The sequence below is a fragment of the Lactuca serriola genome, chromosome 2 (assembly GCF_051521515.1).
Source record: "Lactuca serriola cultivar US96UC23 chromosome 2, Lser_US96UC23_V15, whole genome shotgun sequence".
NCBI lineage: Eukaryota > Viridiplantae > Streptophyta > Magnoliopsida > Asterales > Asteraceae > Lactuca > Lactuca serriola.
Window position 1 is genome coordinate 127,581,467 of NC_136409.1, and position 19,319 is coordinate 127,600,785.

The 19,319-nt window shown below is 35.6% G+C and overlaps 1 protein-coding gene across 2 annotated transcripts; it reads right to left on the minus strand.

The window, feature by feature from the left end:
* Nucleotides 1-1,299: 1,299 nt before the first annotated feature.
* Nucleotides 1,300-3,880, minus strand: LOC145090446 (uncharacterized). 2 transcript variants are annotated; one of them, XM_079028647.1, is made up of 7 exons: nt 3,707-3,880; nt 3,441-3,515; nt 3,070-3,122; nt 2,868-2,973; nt 2,139-2,792; nt 1,916-2,007; nt 1,300-1,461 (listed from the first exon to the last, which is right to left on the minus strand). In XM_079028647.1, the coding sequence occupies exons 3-6, from the start codon at nt 3,115-3,117 to the stop codon at nt 1,940-1,942; spliced, it is 876 nt and encodes a 291-aa protein (XP_078884773.1). In that variant the 5' UTR covers nt 3,118-3,122; nt 3,441-3,515; nt 3,707-3,880; the 3' UTR covers nt 1,300-1,461; nt 1,916-1,939. The 2 variants fall into 2 exon arrangements, with proteins under 2 accessions (XP_078884773.1, XP_078884772.1); XM_079028646.1 differs by having other exon boundaries at nt 3,441-3,550.
* Nucleotides 3,881-19,319: the final 15,439 nt, after the last annotated feature.

Consider the following 19,319-nt stretch of genomic DNA (forward strand, 5'->3'; position numbering starts at 1 on the left):
AATCACGGGTTGTCTATATGGATACAACCTAGTTTAGTACTAGTGGTTGTCGTCATGTGATGTCATTATATCGTGTCTTGTTGTTTTACTCTTGTTATATATATATATATATATATATATATATATATATATATATATATATATATATATATATATATATATATATATATATATATAGATCCGGTAAGAAACTTTTTTTTGTAGGAAGATAAGAAGTTTCTTTTGTACATATTTTTTTGACGAACAAAATAAATGAATCACTAGATGATTCATTTGTAAGATGATTCACAAGAAAAAAATTTCAATAAACATTTTCATGATTCATTTTTAAGTAAATTAAGAAAATATTCATTTTTATGACAATTTTAGTGAATAACAACAAAATCATTGTATAAATGAATCATCAACATGTTTTTTTGAGAATTTTTTCTTATGAATCATCTTACAAATGAATCATGTGATGATTCATTTTGTTTGTTTGCTAAAAAAATATGTAGAAAAAAAAACTTCTTATCTTCCTACCAAAATTTTCCTTCTTATTTGATCTTGACTCTCTCTCTCCCTCTCTCTCTCTCTCTCTATATATATATATATATATATATATATATATATATATATATATATATAATTTCAAAATTTCACAAATGGTCCTTGAATTTTGTTATATATTGTTGATTTGGTTGAAGGGTAAATTTGTCTTTTCATAAAAAAAAAAACAGATGAAAAGTTAGTTTTAACGTTAGAATGACCGTTCTTGCAAGGTTTCGAAACCATAAAGTCCGGTCACATGACGTTTTTTATAGTTAGTTTGAAAATACGGTATTTTACAAAGTACACTTGTTAATAATTTTTTGTCAAAAGATAAAAATAAAACATGTAATTTATTCCAAAACCAAGTGAACTATTTATATAATTTACTTTAAATTTAATAATTATTGAACCATGTAAACATAAGATAATCAAGATTGAAATAAAGTTGCACGAATAAAACATTGAAGACGATTTTAGATTCGAGTAGATTTGTGTTTTTATTGTTTTTAATATGTACTCGCATTTGCATTACGAGGGTACTATTTGTGTTTTTATTGTTATGTTACATTTTATATCCATTTTTTCTTTTAATGTATACAACTAAACAAATCTTGTTATATAAATCTGAGGGGAAAAAAAAAACGTATGTGGTAATTATACTAAAATTTCAAATAAAATTGTGAGTTATAAAAGCTGCTATTATTATATTTGGTTTTATCTTTCATAAAATTACTATATTTTAACTAACTAAAAAACGAACATGTTAGATTTTCTAACTTTCGTAACGATTTTATTTTTATTGTAATATCAAGTACCAAACAATGATTACAAAGTCTTTGATCTCGTTATATCTACAATACTTGAAACGCATAATCCTTTCCTTCCATTACTATTTACAAAGATTTGTATTTAGTATTTACAATTGACCACCTGCAGCAACAAAAAAAAAAAATAGATAAATAAATAAGTAACTTATTTGTTTATACAACTTATATTTTTCTACAAATATCAAATTAAAAAGAATAATTAATTTAACCCATCAATTTTCCTTACAAAAATTAAAATAAATTTGTTTTCTTTTATAACTTAAAATAGAGTAATATCAAATAATACCCAACACTATATCACTTTCAATGTATTAACAAAATCTTTTAAATGATGTGATTTACTAAAACTAATACATGTATTTTTTTATATAATAAGTTAAATGTAATTAAAAATGTGGTCATTTTTGTAATTTTTTTCTTCAATTGACCTATCAATTTCTAATTTATTAAATCCCAGACCTATCTTTTGTTACACATTCATAAGTTTAAAAACAAGTGTCTTGACTAAAAACTTTTTAATTTTTTCAAAATCAAGGAGTGACAATTACAATCATTACCTTAGTTTATTGACTCTTATTGTTCTACGAATCTCTCCCAAAATTCTGAAAATCAAAGTTTCTTGATATATTGCCAACTCTGCTGTTTTCTCCTGAAAAACAACACATAAAAATCAACAGAGAGAGAGAGAGAGAGAGAGAGAGAGAGAGAGAGAGAGAGAGAGAGAGAGAGAGAGAGAGAGAGAGAGAGAGAGAGAGAGAGAGAGAGAGAGAGTAAAGTCACCTCTCGATTCCGGTTGACCAAATTGTCGCAAAAGTTGACGAGATGAATGAGCCTCATCCATAACTGTTCCATTTAACCGATATGAAACCGGAATGGAATCCGCGTTTCCGAATGACGAAACGTCATGATGTGATTCCATTCCATTGCCATTGTTTCCGAATGATGAAACGTCATGATGTGATTCCATTCCATTGCCATTGCCATTGACATTGCCATTGACATGAGTCGCCTGATAGAAAAACCTCGAATTACCAAAATACCCTTCAGGCCCACCGACTGCAACCCCATTCCCGTTCTGAGTACCCACCGCCATATTCACCGGACCATTTTGCATCACCGACTGTACAAACGGTCCACCACCATTTAACCCACCCTGCACCACCGCCGGAAAATTGTACTGCTGCATGTTCTCCGCCTTCACGGCAACATTTTCCGGCACATTATTATGATTCACTCCTTGATGGAAACCAAAATTACTTCCATGTAAATGAGATCCATTACACGCAACTCCATGTGGGTTATTCGCTTGATTTAAATCAGCTACAGCTTGTTGATAAAGCAGATCGTTAAATTGCGTTATTTGATTTTTCAACGCTAACTTGAGATAGTAAGTCTTGAAGAAATCTTGATTTTCTTCTTCAAGCCTCTCCCAAACTGAAATTAAGTAGTTATAAGTTATATAATCATGAAAATTTTATGAAAAAAATTAATTCAAATTGCGATATATACCAAGCTTTGTAAAGATAGGTTCGATGTTTTGTTTCTGATAGAGAATATCCATCGCTTGTTTCTTGTTCATGTAATTCCACAGACATTGTTCTATTTGATTTTTTACCTAAATTCAAATATACCCATAAAAAAAAGATTATGATCATTGAATTTCAAAGATTGAAAGTAGTAAATAAACGCAATCAAGAATCAAAAAACGTACATTCTGAACTTCTTCTGGGGAAATCCTTCTGTGATTTCCGGTGGACATTTTTTCTACAAACAATCGTTGAAATCAAGTGAGTAAATGAAAAGAAGTTGCATAAATTTAGCAATTGAGAACTTCGTGATGATTGGGAAAATAGTCGCATATAACTCAAAGACAGGGTTTAACTCATCTTGAAGGGATAATCTCCCATTGAAGCGAAATGATAGAAAAATGTAAAATTGAAATTCTTTTATGAAAATTGACCTAGGGTTTTCAATCGCAGAAACAATAAACAGATAAAAAAATTCATAAAATCGACACATGGATAAACCTAAATCGTATTGCTATGCATTTGATCTTCTGGGTTTATTTGCGATATTACGAACCTCGAAAGCCAGAGAGAGAAGTTTCAGAATTTTGTGTCGTCTTCGTTGTCAAATTTGCACATTCCAGTTGGCGCCCTGAATTGAAGGAAGTATGAGCGCGATTGGTTGCACTTTGGTTTTAGAAGAAAGACATTAATCGAGAATGAGAACACATACATATACACGAAACGAATAATCAAGAACAATGAATTGAGTTATGATTTATGAATAAGCATTGCAATCTGACACAGAGTATTGTGTGTATTCCAGAAGTGAAAGAAGCTTACTTGAGAAATTCGAGATGAATCCAATGAAAAACAGAGAAACAGAAATTTGAATTGAAACGATTGTTTCATGAATATATAATCGGATAAAGATAAAGATTGTTCTTGAATTTGAAAAGAAAAACAGAATCTTGAATTGAAAGAAGTATGCAGGGAGGACTCTTTACGTCATTAGATGACTCGTGTTGGACTCGGAGAAGAACAAGTGGGATTTTGTTTTGACCAGCTGGATGACTTTATCCTATTCTAATAAATCAATTTTTTTCACATTAATTTTGAAATTAAATTACCAATTTACGTTTAATATCTTTTATTTCAATAAAATATTGTTATCATTTTACTATTATTATATTAATATATGCTATTAGAAATCCTGATCATTAAAATATTAGCATTACTTTTTTTGCAGGATAAACTTTTGAATATATTTGGTTGCATCTTTTGACCCGTTAAATCTTAATTTATTACCTTCAAAATTATATCATTAAATTTTGAATGGATAGAACATGTTAGATGTAATAATGTCTTGGTTAGAGATTGTCATCATCAAAACTGTTAATGTTTTATGATTTAGGTATGTGATTTATTTATCTTTTTAATTGTAGTTTTGAATATTTGTATTATAATAAATGAATCAATGTTTATCACATGCTTCTTCAAAATGTTTCTAATCTTATAGTTGAATTACCAACTTACTTTTATTTCATTAAATTTGAATCTTTTTTACATGTCATTATTTTCGGCCATTTAATATACCACCAAAACTACAGATTTAAATCAATTAAAATCAATAAGGTAATGACGATTATTGACGTACTGAAAATTTTGAATGTCTCTTTAAACCATTTTCAACCCATTTATATTTTTTTTCCACAAAAATAGAATAAAAATAAAATAAATAATGTTTCATCTCCAACCTTATTATACTTTTTATCCAATTTTTTACCCTAAAAAGTATACTCTATTCTTCCAATTTATATAGATCGTCAAACACATTTTTTATTAATTTGGTTTTAACAAAAATATAATCTATATTTTTTTCATTATAATAATATTAAATAAATAACATTATATTTATAACATATTTATAAGTTTTTGTAAAATATGTTATTGTTTTTTAAAAATTCAATATGTATTTAACTTTTTAGAAGAATTTGATGAACAAAACACAAACTTTATATTTATAATTAGTTAATATAATTTAATATATAACAAAATATTATAAGTATTAAATATTACATTTAAATCATAATTAGTAGGTAAAAATAAATTAGAAATATATAAATATATAAACAAAAAGACTAAAACCGACAACACAAAGTTAATCCTCATTTTGAGATAAATGAATTATATAACACCATATTTGGTGTAATATTATTTATATTCTCTAAAATGGAGGAATAAATGGGGATGAGTTGGAGAATAATTGAGGAAAATGAGGGAAATAACCAAAATAAGAATGAGTTAAAGATGCTCTTATAATAGATTTTTGTTTTAATTTAATAAGTTGTTAAAAGTAATTTTGATATTTAATCTTTATTTTTTTTTTCACACGATAGATTTGGAATATGACATGCAACATGCAAACGGTGGTTTTTCTTATCAAGATGATTATTATAGTGGCAACTAGAAGCAAATCGATGATAATGATAATGATGATAACGTTGGGTTTTGGATTACAATTCTAAGTACGTATCAGTTAGCCAACAATAGGTGAATCAAATGTTGTTAAATACTTTTGTCTCCTCTTAAATCATTTTTTAATTACCATCGTATTTGTGGGTATCCTGTTAATCTTTTGATATCATCGTTTCTTACTTTTTTATTGTCTCTTTTAGTTATCATTAAAAAATGCTTAATTTCTTCTTTTTATCTTAATCATCTTTTTGAATCGGTCCATCAGTTAATAATTTCTTCTTCTTATATGAATCATCTTTTTGAATCGGTCCATCTTTAAATTACTCCATCAGGTTAAGTATGATTTCTTTGTTATGATATATGGTATGTTAGAATTTTGAGTACCAATTGCATAACGTAAATTTTAATGTTGACGTTGGCTCTTCTTTGTAACATCCCAAAAATCATGGAAAAAATTTCATTTTTAAAAACATCCTAAAATCCCTAAGTTTACAAAACAAGTTCCAAGAAATCATTATCATATATTAGTCCCAAAATCATGAGTAAATTACACGAATGGTCCGTATGGTTTAGAGTAATTTGCAAGTTTGGTCCCTAACTTATTTTTTTAACTCGTAAGGTCCTTATTGTTTGTATTTGTTACGTGCTTGGTCCCTATCTTACCTAAAAAGACTATTTTGCCCTTGATTTTTTAATTTATTTAAATAAACACACCCCAAACCCATCCCCTTCATCTTACCTTATCCACCCCATCATTTTTCCACATTGAAATAATAGTCTTTTTAGGTTAGACATGGATCGAACGCGTAACAAAAACAAAAAGTAGGGACCAAGCGCGTAACAAAAACAAACAGTAGGGACCTTCCGAGTTAAAAAAATAAGTTAGGGACTAAGCGCGCAAATTACCCCTAACCATAGGGACCATTTGTGTAATTTACTCCAAAATCATCAAACCAAATAAAATCATGGATGATATACACGACCAAGTCTTTGTTTTTCCCTTGTAATATTTCGTTTAAAATAAAATAAATAAATTAATTAAAATAGGTGAATAAATAAATAATAAGCCCTAAAACCCCAAAATGCATTTTATATTTTATTTTAATTTTGCCCTAATTCCGTAATAATTTATCAGCGTTAGCCATATCGTAACGACCTAAAAATCAACGGTAAAAAGTTCATTTTTAATATTGTTAAAACATTGATACCATTTATTTCAAACATTTCAAATCATCATTAAGTAAAACATTCATTGGAGTTCGTCCTAAAATTACGTAATGCTGAAAACACGGGTGTGTGTTGCGATCAAGCTGAGCCCTTCCTTTCCAAAACAATGATACCTAAAACCATAAACAAAACTGTAAGCACGAAACTTAGTGAGTTCCCCAGAGCATACCCACACAATCCACATAATCACATAATCTGTATTAGCTATAGAAGCTACATAAACCATAACAATCACCTAAGTCATGCATATAAACATATAAGGATTGTCATGCGCTCCCCACATGGTCTGATATCCAACTGCCTCGGGCTCCCCCCGGTGTCTTCCATGCAAGTATCACAAAGACAACTAGCATATCACATACTGTCATAAACAACTATCGTACCACATGTCACATAATCAACTGGCATACGCAATCCAAGCATATAAACATATAAGGATGTTGTGGGCTCCCCTAGGGTCTTACTCCAGGATGTCATGGGCTCCCTGCATGGTCTTACACCTAAGTGTCATGGGCTCCCCCCTCACCCCCCCCCCCATGGTCTTTAATAGGAAAGTCATGGGATCTCCACATGGTCTTACATCCAAGTGTCATGGGATCCCCCATGGTCTTTAATAGGAAAGCCATGGGCTCTCCATATGGTCTTACATTCAAGTGTCATGGGCTCCCCTCATGGTCTTTAATAGGAAATCCATGGGCTCTCCACATAGACTTACATCCAAGTGCCATGGGCTCTCCCATTGTCTTCCATACAAGTATAACACACATGCGACTAACATACCTCCTAACATGCCACATAACACTACATCAACTAGTTTACCACAGATCATAAAATGGGCCGACCTTGGTGCCTTAGACCCATTGATATGGTGAGGAGACTCACCTCGCATAGCTAAAGTCCCGCAGATAAAACTCTAGTTGCTGGTTGACAGGTTCCCGAACTGTTAACATAAAAACGACACCTAATTAATAATTGGGTTCCATTACGTAACCATAAGTCCATGCTTGGGGTAAAAAGACTACTCTTCCCCTAACTTTATTCAGTCCAAGGCCCAATCCAAAGACCCAAAAGTCAAAGTATGGACCAAAGCCCAATACATGGCCCAATTTTCCAAATTGGGCCCAAAACTCTACACGGGCTTATCTTAAGGCCCAACCATTTAGTCTAGTCTAACCACTTGGTATTCTAATGACCTAACCTCTCATAATCCTCAAGGCCTAGTTATGACCCATCTATGGCCCAAATTTCCAAATTAGGCCCAAAACCCTCACATGGGCCTTACCCTAAGGCCCATCCATATATTCTTAGTCCATATGATTCCCAATCACCAAAACTCAATAGAAAGGCCCAACCAAGATTAGGGTTTTCGCATAAAATGACGATTAGGGTTAAGTGTTTCTTACTTAACCCATTACGGACATAATTCATTAATTCCATCAATCTATTGGGTCAATCATATAATGTGGTTGGGATTAATTCAAACTCCCAAATCCAATGGTCCAAACGCGGGTCCCGATAAATCCAAAATACACATTTCCAAAATTAGGGTTTTCCAAACCCTAATTAGGGTTTCCAACCCAACACAATCCAATTAGGCCCAAAAGATTAGTCCTTAGGCCTATTAGGGTTTCATTAGGACAATTAGGGTTTTACTAAGTCAGGCACCACCCACTACCACCTTGGGTAGTGGTAGTCAATAGCGGCTCACGGCAGCGACCACCACCTCACGGTGGTGGTTATGGCTCTAGTCTGATTATGTCCAAGCATCACAAAAACAAACTAATCACAAGCTAAAGCACACCGCCACCCAACATGGTGACTGGTGGCGGCAGGAAGCGGCAACCACCACCTCACGGTAGTGGTTTTGAGTTTTTCTTTTGATTACACTAGCACTAATTACAAATTACAACACAAATCCCAATACACACACACTCACTAACATAAACACACACGACCACCCTTGTGGTGGCCGGTGGTGGTACATTGTGGCAGCCACCACCTCACAGTGGTGGTGCTGGTGGTTGTTCTTAAGAATTACGGCCAACAAAGCACACACACACGCTTCCCATTCGCAACAAAACCCAGCCACCCACCAGGTGGCGTACGGCGGCGGTGGTAGAGAGTGGCAGCAACACTAACGGCAATAGTCACAACACCATCGACGGTCACCACATTTGGCAGCAGCTCACAGAGGAACAACAATACACGGACACGAACGGCACCTCCGACTAATCCATCCACGAGAAATTGGTGACAACCTTGTCTTCAACGGAAACGGGCGGCGACAGGGCAGCATGTCACACCCCCAAACCAAGGATGGCGGAAACGTCCGGGGGTGGAGGACTTCATGTATAGTATCACAACAACGTGTATAATAGTGCTCAAAGCAAATACAACCATCATAAATATAATTCAAAAAGTCACACCAAAGTATATGTTTACATGTTTCAAAATCAATTACATTATGATGACAAAAATAAATTGTTGACGGTTTAACGTCCCATCCTCAAAGCGCTGAAGTTTTCCTGTTTCACTGATTTCCTGAGAATACAGGTAGTTTTGAAAAAGTGTCAACAATTAAGTTGGTGAGTTCATAAGAGTTTTGTTTGAAGTAGAAACCGTTTACCTTGTAAAATCGATAGAGTTTGATTTCCAGAAAATCCAATATTTTCTAGTTAAGTTTGAACAGAATATTCCTATATGATGTGTTAATGAACCCGAGAATGACCTGTAGATTTCTCCTATAATAGTCCAGCGTATATAAGTTATATAAGATTTAAGTTAGATAACCTGTTGAATATAGTGGGTCTGCCCTAGGTCCACAACCCAACGAGGAACAGGAGATGAGGCGGGCCCCACCAATTCTAAGCCAATCGAGACTAAATTCTTATACGACTTTAGCATATACGCTCAACGATTATAGTTGAAGTCTAACAATTGTAGATGAAATATAGTTTTAATATCATAATAACTATCTTATGTGAACCCGGTACTTTGGAATTTACCCCATTCATATGAAAATCCGGTACTTTGGAATGTACCCCATTTATATGAAAACCCGGTACGTTGGAATTGATGGGTTTTAGCCATAAGAACTTTCCTATGTGCGCATGCAAAACCCTAATGCTTGGATCTAGGTTTCTCTAATTAAACATGCTTTGAATCCAAGACTTCTAATGACTATTTAGGTATACGAACAATACAAAATCAGGTCTAGAAGTTTACCTTTGAATCTCTTGTTTTGATCTTGTTGTCTTGGAGCTCTAGAGTCACAATTGTCACTCCTCTAATGGCTTACAAACACCAACTAGCAAGGAGGATGATTTGAGAGAGAGGAGAGGGATTAGAAATCGGCCAGGGGTTCTTTGCTTTAGCAGAGGTGCCGATTTCCCTTGCCCTAGGGGTCTATTTATACTTGTAAGGCTCCTAGGGTTTCACCCTTAAACCCTAGTTGGATAATGTTTCCTTAAAGCAATCCAAATCCTTTCCTTAGATAAGCCTTGGACGAATTTGAGGCTATCCCAAGCCCTAGAATTCGTCCATCCTCTATCCAATAAGGAATTACAGCCCAAAGTGTAACTATCAAACAATTGACAGTTTCTACCCTCTTATTTAATTAATCTCTTTAAGTCACCAAATTAATACTAATTAATTTATGACTTATATTAATCAAATAACAATATTATTATTCCTTATATTATTCTCATAATATATTAATAATATCTATTCTCTCATAATAAATCATCCTGTCAAGTTGCTATGGTGAAGGCAACCCAAAAGGACCATGTATAATCGGGTCAAATACTTGCCTAATATAGTTGCAGCCTTAGACACTATTCCAACAGTCTCCCACTTGGATAAGTCTAGTAACTATATGCACAAGTACAATTCGATTTGTAATCGTAGATCTCAAAGACGCTGTCAAACTCTGATCTAATCAATTTTGTCCTTTAGATAAGGGATCGTACAGTCCTCTGTAAGATATCATGCTGACAATTCTATGGAATGATTAGTCTAGCATTTTAGTTTCTCGATCTCCGATTTATTTGACATAGAACTTAATTGAACACATCAATTCAATTCTGACCAGGCCCGGCACATAAGTCAAATCAAATCATCGAGCAGCCGAGATATTGCTTTTACCTTCTTAGGATAAAAGTTACAGATAAACTTCGACTTATATGCATTTACTTATTCATTAATCAACTATACACAACAATGCGTTTTATAACACCGAGTTACTGATGCGTTTTCACATTATCAATGTACAACCAATTAACAAATAACAAACCATATATCTAGGTTTTAAGACTATATGATATTATCGTCTTGCGATCACCCTTTTATATCATATTCCATAAGGTGATTCCAGCAAGCGCAGGTTTGTTCCAATGCTTAAAACCAGTTCATAAGCACTCATGAACGTCGCATCAATCTTTTGCTATGTCTAATACCATTTAGACAATCTACGCACCAATTCACGACAATCTTCATTCATATCTACTTCCAACATATGAACGATTGTGGACAATTTGAATAATTCGATTATTCTTAATAAATTCAATTATTCTGGAAGTCAAAACATGCAAAAATGAAACAATAGTTAAACAATTAACATAAGACAGTAGCATTACTCATAAATAAAACTCCTTTATTTAATCATCAAATGTTAATTACATTTATCTATTACACGTTTCTAATACTATCTAATCTATGCTAATATCATCCTTCAGCCCAATACTCCTAGCATGCTGCAAGTGCTTAACCCTACTCAGTCCCTTCGTAAGCGGATCTGCTGGGTTATCCTCCGATGATATCCTCTTCACTACGAGTTGGCCTTCTTCTACACGATGTCTAATAAAGTGATATTTTCTGTCGATATGTCGAGATCTACCATGATCCCTTGGTTCCTTGGTCAAGGCAACCGCTCTTTCATTATCACAGAAAATCTCCATGGGCTCCTTTATGGCAGGTACAACTCCAAGGTCACCGATGAAGTTCTTCAACCATATAGCCTCCTTCGACGCTTCACTCGCTGCAATGTACTCTGATTCGCACGTTGAATCAGCTACGGTTTCTTGTTTGGAACTTTTCCAAGTCACTGCTCCTCCATTCAGGGTAAAGACCCAGCCCGACTGCGAATGGTAGTTGTCCCTGTCGGTCTGAAAGTTGGTGTCACTATACCCTCGCACCTTCAAGTCATCACTCCCTCCGAGGACTAAGAACCATTCCTTCGTCCTCCGAAGGTACTTAAGGATATTTTTCATCGCAATCCAATGGGCTCTGCCAGGGTTCCCTTGATATCTGCTAACCATGCTCAAAGCAAAGGCTACATCAGGGCGAGTACAAGTCATAGCGTACATGATTGAGCCAACTGCGGAAGCGTATGGTACTCGGCTCATTTCTGCTATTTCAGCTTCGGTACTCTGACTTTGAGTCTTACTCAACTTGGCATTACTTTGTATCGGTAATTCTCCCTTCTTCGAGTTTTCCATACTAAAACGTTTTAGTACCTTCTCTAAGTAAGTGTTCTGACTAAGTCCTATTAGTCTCTTACTTATCTCTCTTACTATCCTTATTCCCAAAATGTAAGAAGCCTCTCCGAGGTCCTTCATAGCGAAGCACTTCTTGAGCCAGGACTTAACCTCCTGCAGAGTCGGGATGTCGTTTCCTATGAGTAATATGTCATCGACATATAGAACGAGGAAGCTTACTATACTCCCACTGGCTTTGACATATACACACGATTCATCTTCGCTTCGTACAAATCCAAACTCTTTGACTTTCTCATCGAAGCAAAGATTCCATCTGCGAGATGCTTGCTTAAGTCCATAAATGGACTTCTCACGATTACACACTCTATTCAGATGCTTCGGGTCCACAAACCCCTCTAGCTGAGCCATGTAAACATCCTTAACCAACTTTCCGTTAAGGAAAGCGGTCTTGACATCCATTTGCCAAATCTCATAATCATGAAATGCGGCAATAGCAAGCATCACTCTAATAGATTTTATCTTCGCAACTGGTAAGAAGGTCTCATCATAGTCAACTCCGGGAGTTTGAGTAAAGCCCTTCACAACCAATCGTGCTTTATATGTGTGTATGTTTCCATCCACGTCGGTCTTCTTCTTGAAGATCCATTTGCACCCAACGGTCTTACGTCCGGGCACATTATCAACCAAATTCCAAACTTGGTTATCATACATGGATTGGATCTCGCTATCCATTGCCTCTTTCCATTTCGCAGACTCCAGGCCTGCCATGGCTTCCTTATAACTATTAGGTTCATCAAGGTTTATTAGTGTACCATCACTAATATACGTGTCCCCTTCGGTAGTAATATGAAAACCATAAAACTGGGGTTGAACTCTAACTCTTTCGGAACGTCTAAGAGGTAAGGACTCGTCGATCGGTTCAACCGGAGTTTCCTCCTCGGGTTGAGTGCCAGCGGTAGAGGTTCCTTCATCTATCGACTCTTGAATCTCCTCAAGCTCGATTTGCTTCCCACTGTCTCCTTGGCCTATGAGTTCTCGCTCTCGGAAAACTCCTCTCCTCGCAACGAAGACAACATTGTCCTTCGGTCTATAGAAGAGATATCCAAAGGATTTCTGCGGGAAGCCGATGAAAATGCATCGCTCACTATGAGGTTCGAGCTTGTCGTGAGTATCTCGTCTTACGAAAGCCTCGCAACCCCAAACCTTGATATGTGCTAACGAGGGAGCTTTCCCTGTCCACATCTCGTGAGGTGTTTTGGCAACCTTCTTAGTAGGGACTCAGTTAAGGATATGGGTGGTAGTCTCTAAGGCATACCCCCAAAAAGAGATTGATAGTGAAGCACGACTCATCATAGAGCGAACCATATCCAATAAGGTTCGATTACGCCTTTCTGCCACACCATTCAACTGCGGTGTCCTAGGAGGCGTCAATTGTGAAACTATTCCACACTCCTTGAGATAGTCGTGGAATTCACGACTTAGGTACTCTCCTCCTCGATTGGATCGAAGCATCTTGATTTTCCTTCCCAATTGATTCTCCACTTCATTCTTGAACTCTTTGAACTTTTCAAAAGTTTCCGACTTTTGCTTGATTAAATAGATATACCCATATCTACTATAGTCATCGGTAAAAGTCACGTAGAAGCGGTTCCCATCCTTTGTGGTTGATCTAAACGGTCCACATACATCGGTATGTATTAGGTCCAATAGACCCTCACCCCTTTCACACGTACTTGTGAAGGGTGACTTAGTCATCTTTCCAAGTAAACAAGACTCGCACGTGTCATCTTCCCTAAGGTCGAATGACTCCAACACTCCATCCTTTTGGAGTTGGGCTATGTGCTTCTTGTTGACATGTCCAAGACGACAATGCCACAAGGATGCTCTATCCATACTATTGGAAGAATCTATGTTTAAAACATCATTTCCTAAGTTATCAACAATCATAACAGTTTCATAAATTCCATTACATGGTATAGCTTCAAAATAAATGACACCATTTAGATAAGCCAAAATAGAACCATTCTCATTATTAAAAGAAAATCTAAAACCTTGTCTAAACAAACCATGAAATGAAATGATGTTTCTAGCCATTTCTGGCGAATAGCAACAATTGTTCAAATCTAAACTTAAACCATTTCTAAGCACTAAAGAATACACTCCAATCTTGGTCACAAGCGACGATCTTCTGTTCCCCATGATTAGATTTATTCTTCCAGCCTCCACATCCCTATTTCTTCTTAGTCCCTGCACATTAGAACAAATGTGGTAACCACAACCGGTATCAAGAACCCAAGAAATAGCATGAGATGAATCGTTAGATTTAATTGTGTATATACCTGCGAAAGACGGCTTGATCTTTCCTTCCTTGATGGCTTGTAGGTACTCTGGGCAGCTTCTCTTCCAATGTCCTATCTTGTGGCAGTGGTGGCACTCTGCCTCCTTTGGGTTAGCGCAGGGCTTAGCAGGATCAACTTTGGTCCCACTAGAAGAGGCACCATCTCGGGCTTTAACCTTGCGATAGTTCTTAGACGAAGCCTTCCTCTTTTTTCCCTTTCCTTGTCCAATATCCAAGACAGGAGCAGCGGGTGGATTGGGAGTTGGTGCAACAGACTTGTCCTTGAAGTTGCTCTCAGCGACCCTCATGAGACCTTGGAGTTTGCTTAGGGTGACCTCCTCTTTGTTCATGTGGTAGGTCATCCTAAATTGATTGTAGCTTGGAGGCAAAGAGTGAAGCAACATGTCGATCGCCAAGTCTTCCCCAAAGTCAACATTTAACTTGCGAAGACGGTCGACATACCTTTGCATCTTTTGTAGGTGCACGATAAGAGACTCTCCATGACCCATCTTAGCGGAAATCATGTTAGTGAAAATCTCATAACGCTCTTGTCTCGCGTTTTGGTGGTATCTCTCCAATAAGTCTTGATGCATCTCATACGGGTACATGTCCTCATAGGACTTTTGGAATTCGGAGTTCATAGTGGCTATCATGATGCAATGTACCTTCGTTGCATCTCGCTCGTGAGTTTCAAAAGCGGTCATTTCAGCCGGAGTAGCGATTTCAGGGTTGATTTTCTCGAGCTTCTCATCGAGGACATACTCCTTATCCTCATAGCGAGCAATAGTGCGAATGTATCTTATCCATTCGCTGAAGTTCGTTCCATCGAAAGTGACCTTTTGACAAAGGCTCATCAATGTGAAAGAACTAGCAGCAACGTTGTTCGCGTTCGACATCTACAAATAGAAAGGACAAGGATAGATTAGAATATGAATCCCTAATTATCACCCAATAAGAAAAATTAGGGCTAGGATCCAACAACAATATTTACATATTAGAAAAGGGATGTCGTAATCTAACATGCAAACAATTTGAAGGTAAGTGAATGACGATTCACTAATTCTCCACCATGATAACCTAACTTTAAGTTCTAAACGAATTTGAGAATTCCTAGGTTTAGATGAGATTCATTGAAACATTTCAATGGCATGCTTAAATCTCGATATGCCCCTCTTGTTTTTGACTGGGATACCGAGGATCACAAAGCGGGTGTGAATTACCTTGCAAATTCACATGGTGCCTTCATTGTAACGATCACCCATTTGATGTGCCGGTAAACCACACACGCTCCATCGAACTATGATAAACAATGAATCACCCTTTGCCACCTTCGCTTAGAACCAATTAGTGTGCCGGTAAACCACACACGCTCCACTAACTTCTTAGCAAGGTGCAAAGGGTAATTTCATGGGATTGCATCAATTCACTTTTCCTAAAGTAACTAAGATTGGGAAATTTTTGAAAAACCTGTAGTTACTTTGTATTTCATATTATACTTTTAATGAGAGGATGAGGTTGCCCTATCCTACCCGTTCGGCTAACGACCCTCCACCGATCAAGCAAGCGGTGGGTGTGAGTGTACACCTATTAAGCGCCATTTTATAGGCCGCAACCTTATACCCACCTTATAGATTGGCTTCGTGAATGAGGCCTACTAACGGTAAGACTAGCATTTTAGTTATACATACATACATATATATATATATATATATATATATATATATATATATTAATCTTGTAATATTATATTAATATAGGGTTGTATTTTAAACTTGTAAAATTCTAGGGTTTCAAATTTAAATTGTCTAAATTAAAACTTTTAATCACAAAACATAAATTTCAAAACTTGAGGACAAGTTTTAAACATTTAAAACATGGAGGATCAAATAACAAATAATCTTAATTAACAATTAATTCCATAATTATCCATATTTGATTTATTTAAAGATTTCTTGCAAGATAATTACCAATTTAATCAAAATAATTAATTAATTATCACATAAGGAAATTAAATATTTTATTAGTTGATAAATATCTTTAATTAGATCAAGATTATAGTCATATATATATCAAAAAATCGGATTAGGGTTGATCTAATATGATAAAGGCAAGTTTCCATAAGATAAATATCAAAAAATCCCGAATCTGGCCCTTCCTGACGCTCGAACTCGTCGAGTTCCCAACTGGACTCGTCAAGTCAGGCCAACTCGTCGAGCCCACCATGGGACTCGTCGAATTCATGACACAGAAACACAAAATTCGAATTTTGCAAACAAGATTCAAACAAACAAGCAATAATTTAATAGAAACCAATCTAGGCTCTGATACCACTGATGGGTTTTAGCCATAAGAACTTTCCTATGTGCGCATGCAAAACCCTAATGCTTGGATCTAGGTTTCTCTAATTAAATATGCTTTGAATCCAAGACTTCTAATGACTATTTAGGTATACGAACAATACAAAATCAGATCTAGAAGTTTACCTTTGAATCTCTTGTTTTGATCTTGTTGTCTTGGAGCTCTAGAGTCACAATTATCACTCCTCTAATGGCTTACAAACACCAATTAGCAAGGAGGATGATTTGAGAGAGAGGAGAGGGATTAGAAATCGGCCAGAGGTTATTTGCCTTAGCAGAGGTGCCGATTTCCCTTGTCCTAGGGGTCTATTTATACTTGTAAGGCTCCAAGGGTTTCACCCTTAAACCCTAGTTGGATAATCTTTCCTTAAAGCAATCCAGATCCTTTCCTTAGATAAGCCTTGGACGAATTTGAGGCTATCCCAAGCCCTAGAATTCGTCCATCCTCTATCCAATAAGGAATTACAGCCCAAAGTGTCACTATCAAACAATTGACAGTTTATACCCTCTTATTTATTAATCTCTTTAAGTCACCAAATTAATACTAATTAATTTATGACTTATATTAATCAAATAACAATATTATTATTCCTTATATTATTCTCATAATATATTAATAATATCTATTCTCTCATAATAAATCATCTTGTCAAGTTGCTATGGTGAAGGCAACCCAAAAGGACCATGTATAATCGGGTAAAATACTTGCCTAATATAGTTGCAGCCTTAGACACTATTCCAACAGGAATGTACCCCATTTATATGAAGACCCGATACTTTGGAATGTACCCCATTTGTATGAAAACCCGGTACTTTGGAATGTACCCCATTTATATGAAAACCCGGCACATTCCAATGTACCCCATTTATATGAAAACCCGGTACTTTGGAATGTACCCCATTCATATGTGAAAACGTTTTGTAATGTAAATGATCATAAACTATACCTATTATAGTTTATCAAAATGTTTGAAATGTATATACAACCTAACTATACTTATAATAGTTTAGTATATTTATTTGTGGTGTATAAGAACCCTTTCTCTGTAAATCAAATGTATAGTACAATATAGCTATGTTTATCTTGCTTTGTTTTGTAATTATGGTTATGATGGAGGATTCTTATAAATTCAGTAAGTAATTTCCTATTATATAAATATACCACTACAAGAAATACATGTAATATATGAAGTCGTCAAAGATTTAACACTTTGCTCAACATGTTACAAAGTGTTTTGAAAGTTATAAGCTGTTAACTAATTCTTAACCTTTCTGCACTGTTTTAGAAAAATCATACGAAGTCGAAAACTAGATCCGTAAATTCTGAGAGCTCCTAAAATGTGTCTAGTGTACTCATAATTTTTATCATGATTTTTGGAAGCCTTTAACTTGTATTAAAATGCTCATATTCACAGACTGGTCCGGATTTGTGTTTGAAAAGACATGCTATTTTGTAAAAATCACCATAAATTGTAGAAAAATCGTATGGAGATGTGCAAGTAGTCATTTTAAAGATAAGAACTGGAACTACTTACATATAGAACCGTTTTGAAAACAAAAATGTTTAAGTTATCCAAAACAGTCCGTGAATGGAGTTGAACTTTTCTGATGAAGGCTGTTAGAAAAGTTTAGTTTTGTTCTTGGTGTTTTAACTTGTATCCCCCCCCCTCTAAAAACTTGAGAAAACATAAAAATGTAGGGGTATGAACTCACCTTGAGTGATTTCAAAAGATTGATGATGGAGAAAAGAAGTGTTCAACTCAAGAACACTTGGGAGATGCTTGAAGATTTGAGGAGCTAACAACAAATATGACGATATTTGTGTAAGCAATCAATGATTTGAGTAGAATGAAGTGTAGTAATCACAAGGAGGATGTTAATACTTACCAAAAGTAGAAGAAAAGCTTGGAGTATAGCCTTGAATCTCGAATTTTTAGAGAGAGGAAGTGAGAGAGAAAATATGTTTGATCTTTGGTGGAAGAATGAGAAAATGAGAGAAGTGTGAGGAGAGAGGAGACTTTTCTAGCATTTGACCAATTGTGAGGTTGGAAAAAGGTGGGAAAAGTACCATGAAATGACTAGGTATGGCTGATGGTGAATAGTGACATGGAGTGGGTATGGGAGTGGTTGCTTGTGTCATAGAATAAAGGAAAGTCAACACTCCACCTTTGTACTTCACCCACTTTTCTTGGATAAGGTTTTATCCTTAAAAACGTGATTAATCATTAATTAAGGGGTCTTATATGTTACAATAAAGTTTTTGGTGAAAATTCCGTGTTAAAACAATTAAAAACGGGCCTAAAATGCAAAACTAGACGAAAACCGGGAGAAAAGAAGCTTCCCAGCGAGACCTCTCGGTCCTGGCCGAGGTTTGGTCCCCTCTGATGCTGAGCCGGAAGCAAAGGTAAGTAGGAAGCGAAGGGCTCGGTCCAAAGGCATCAGAACCGAAATGGACCGAAGTGAACAGTACCTTCGGGTTCGGTTCCAGGAGCCTTCGGGTTCGGGTGTGTGTGCGAGGTTCGGTCCTGAGAGGACCCTTCGGGTTCGGTACTGAGAAGGGT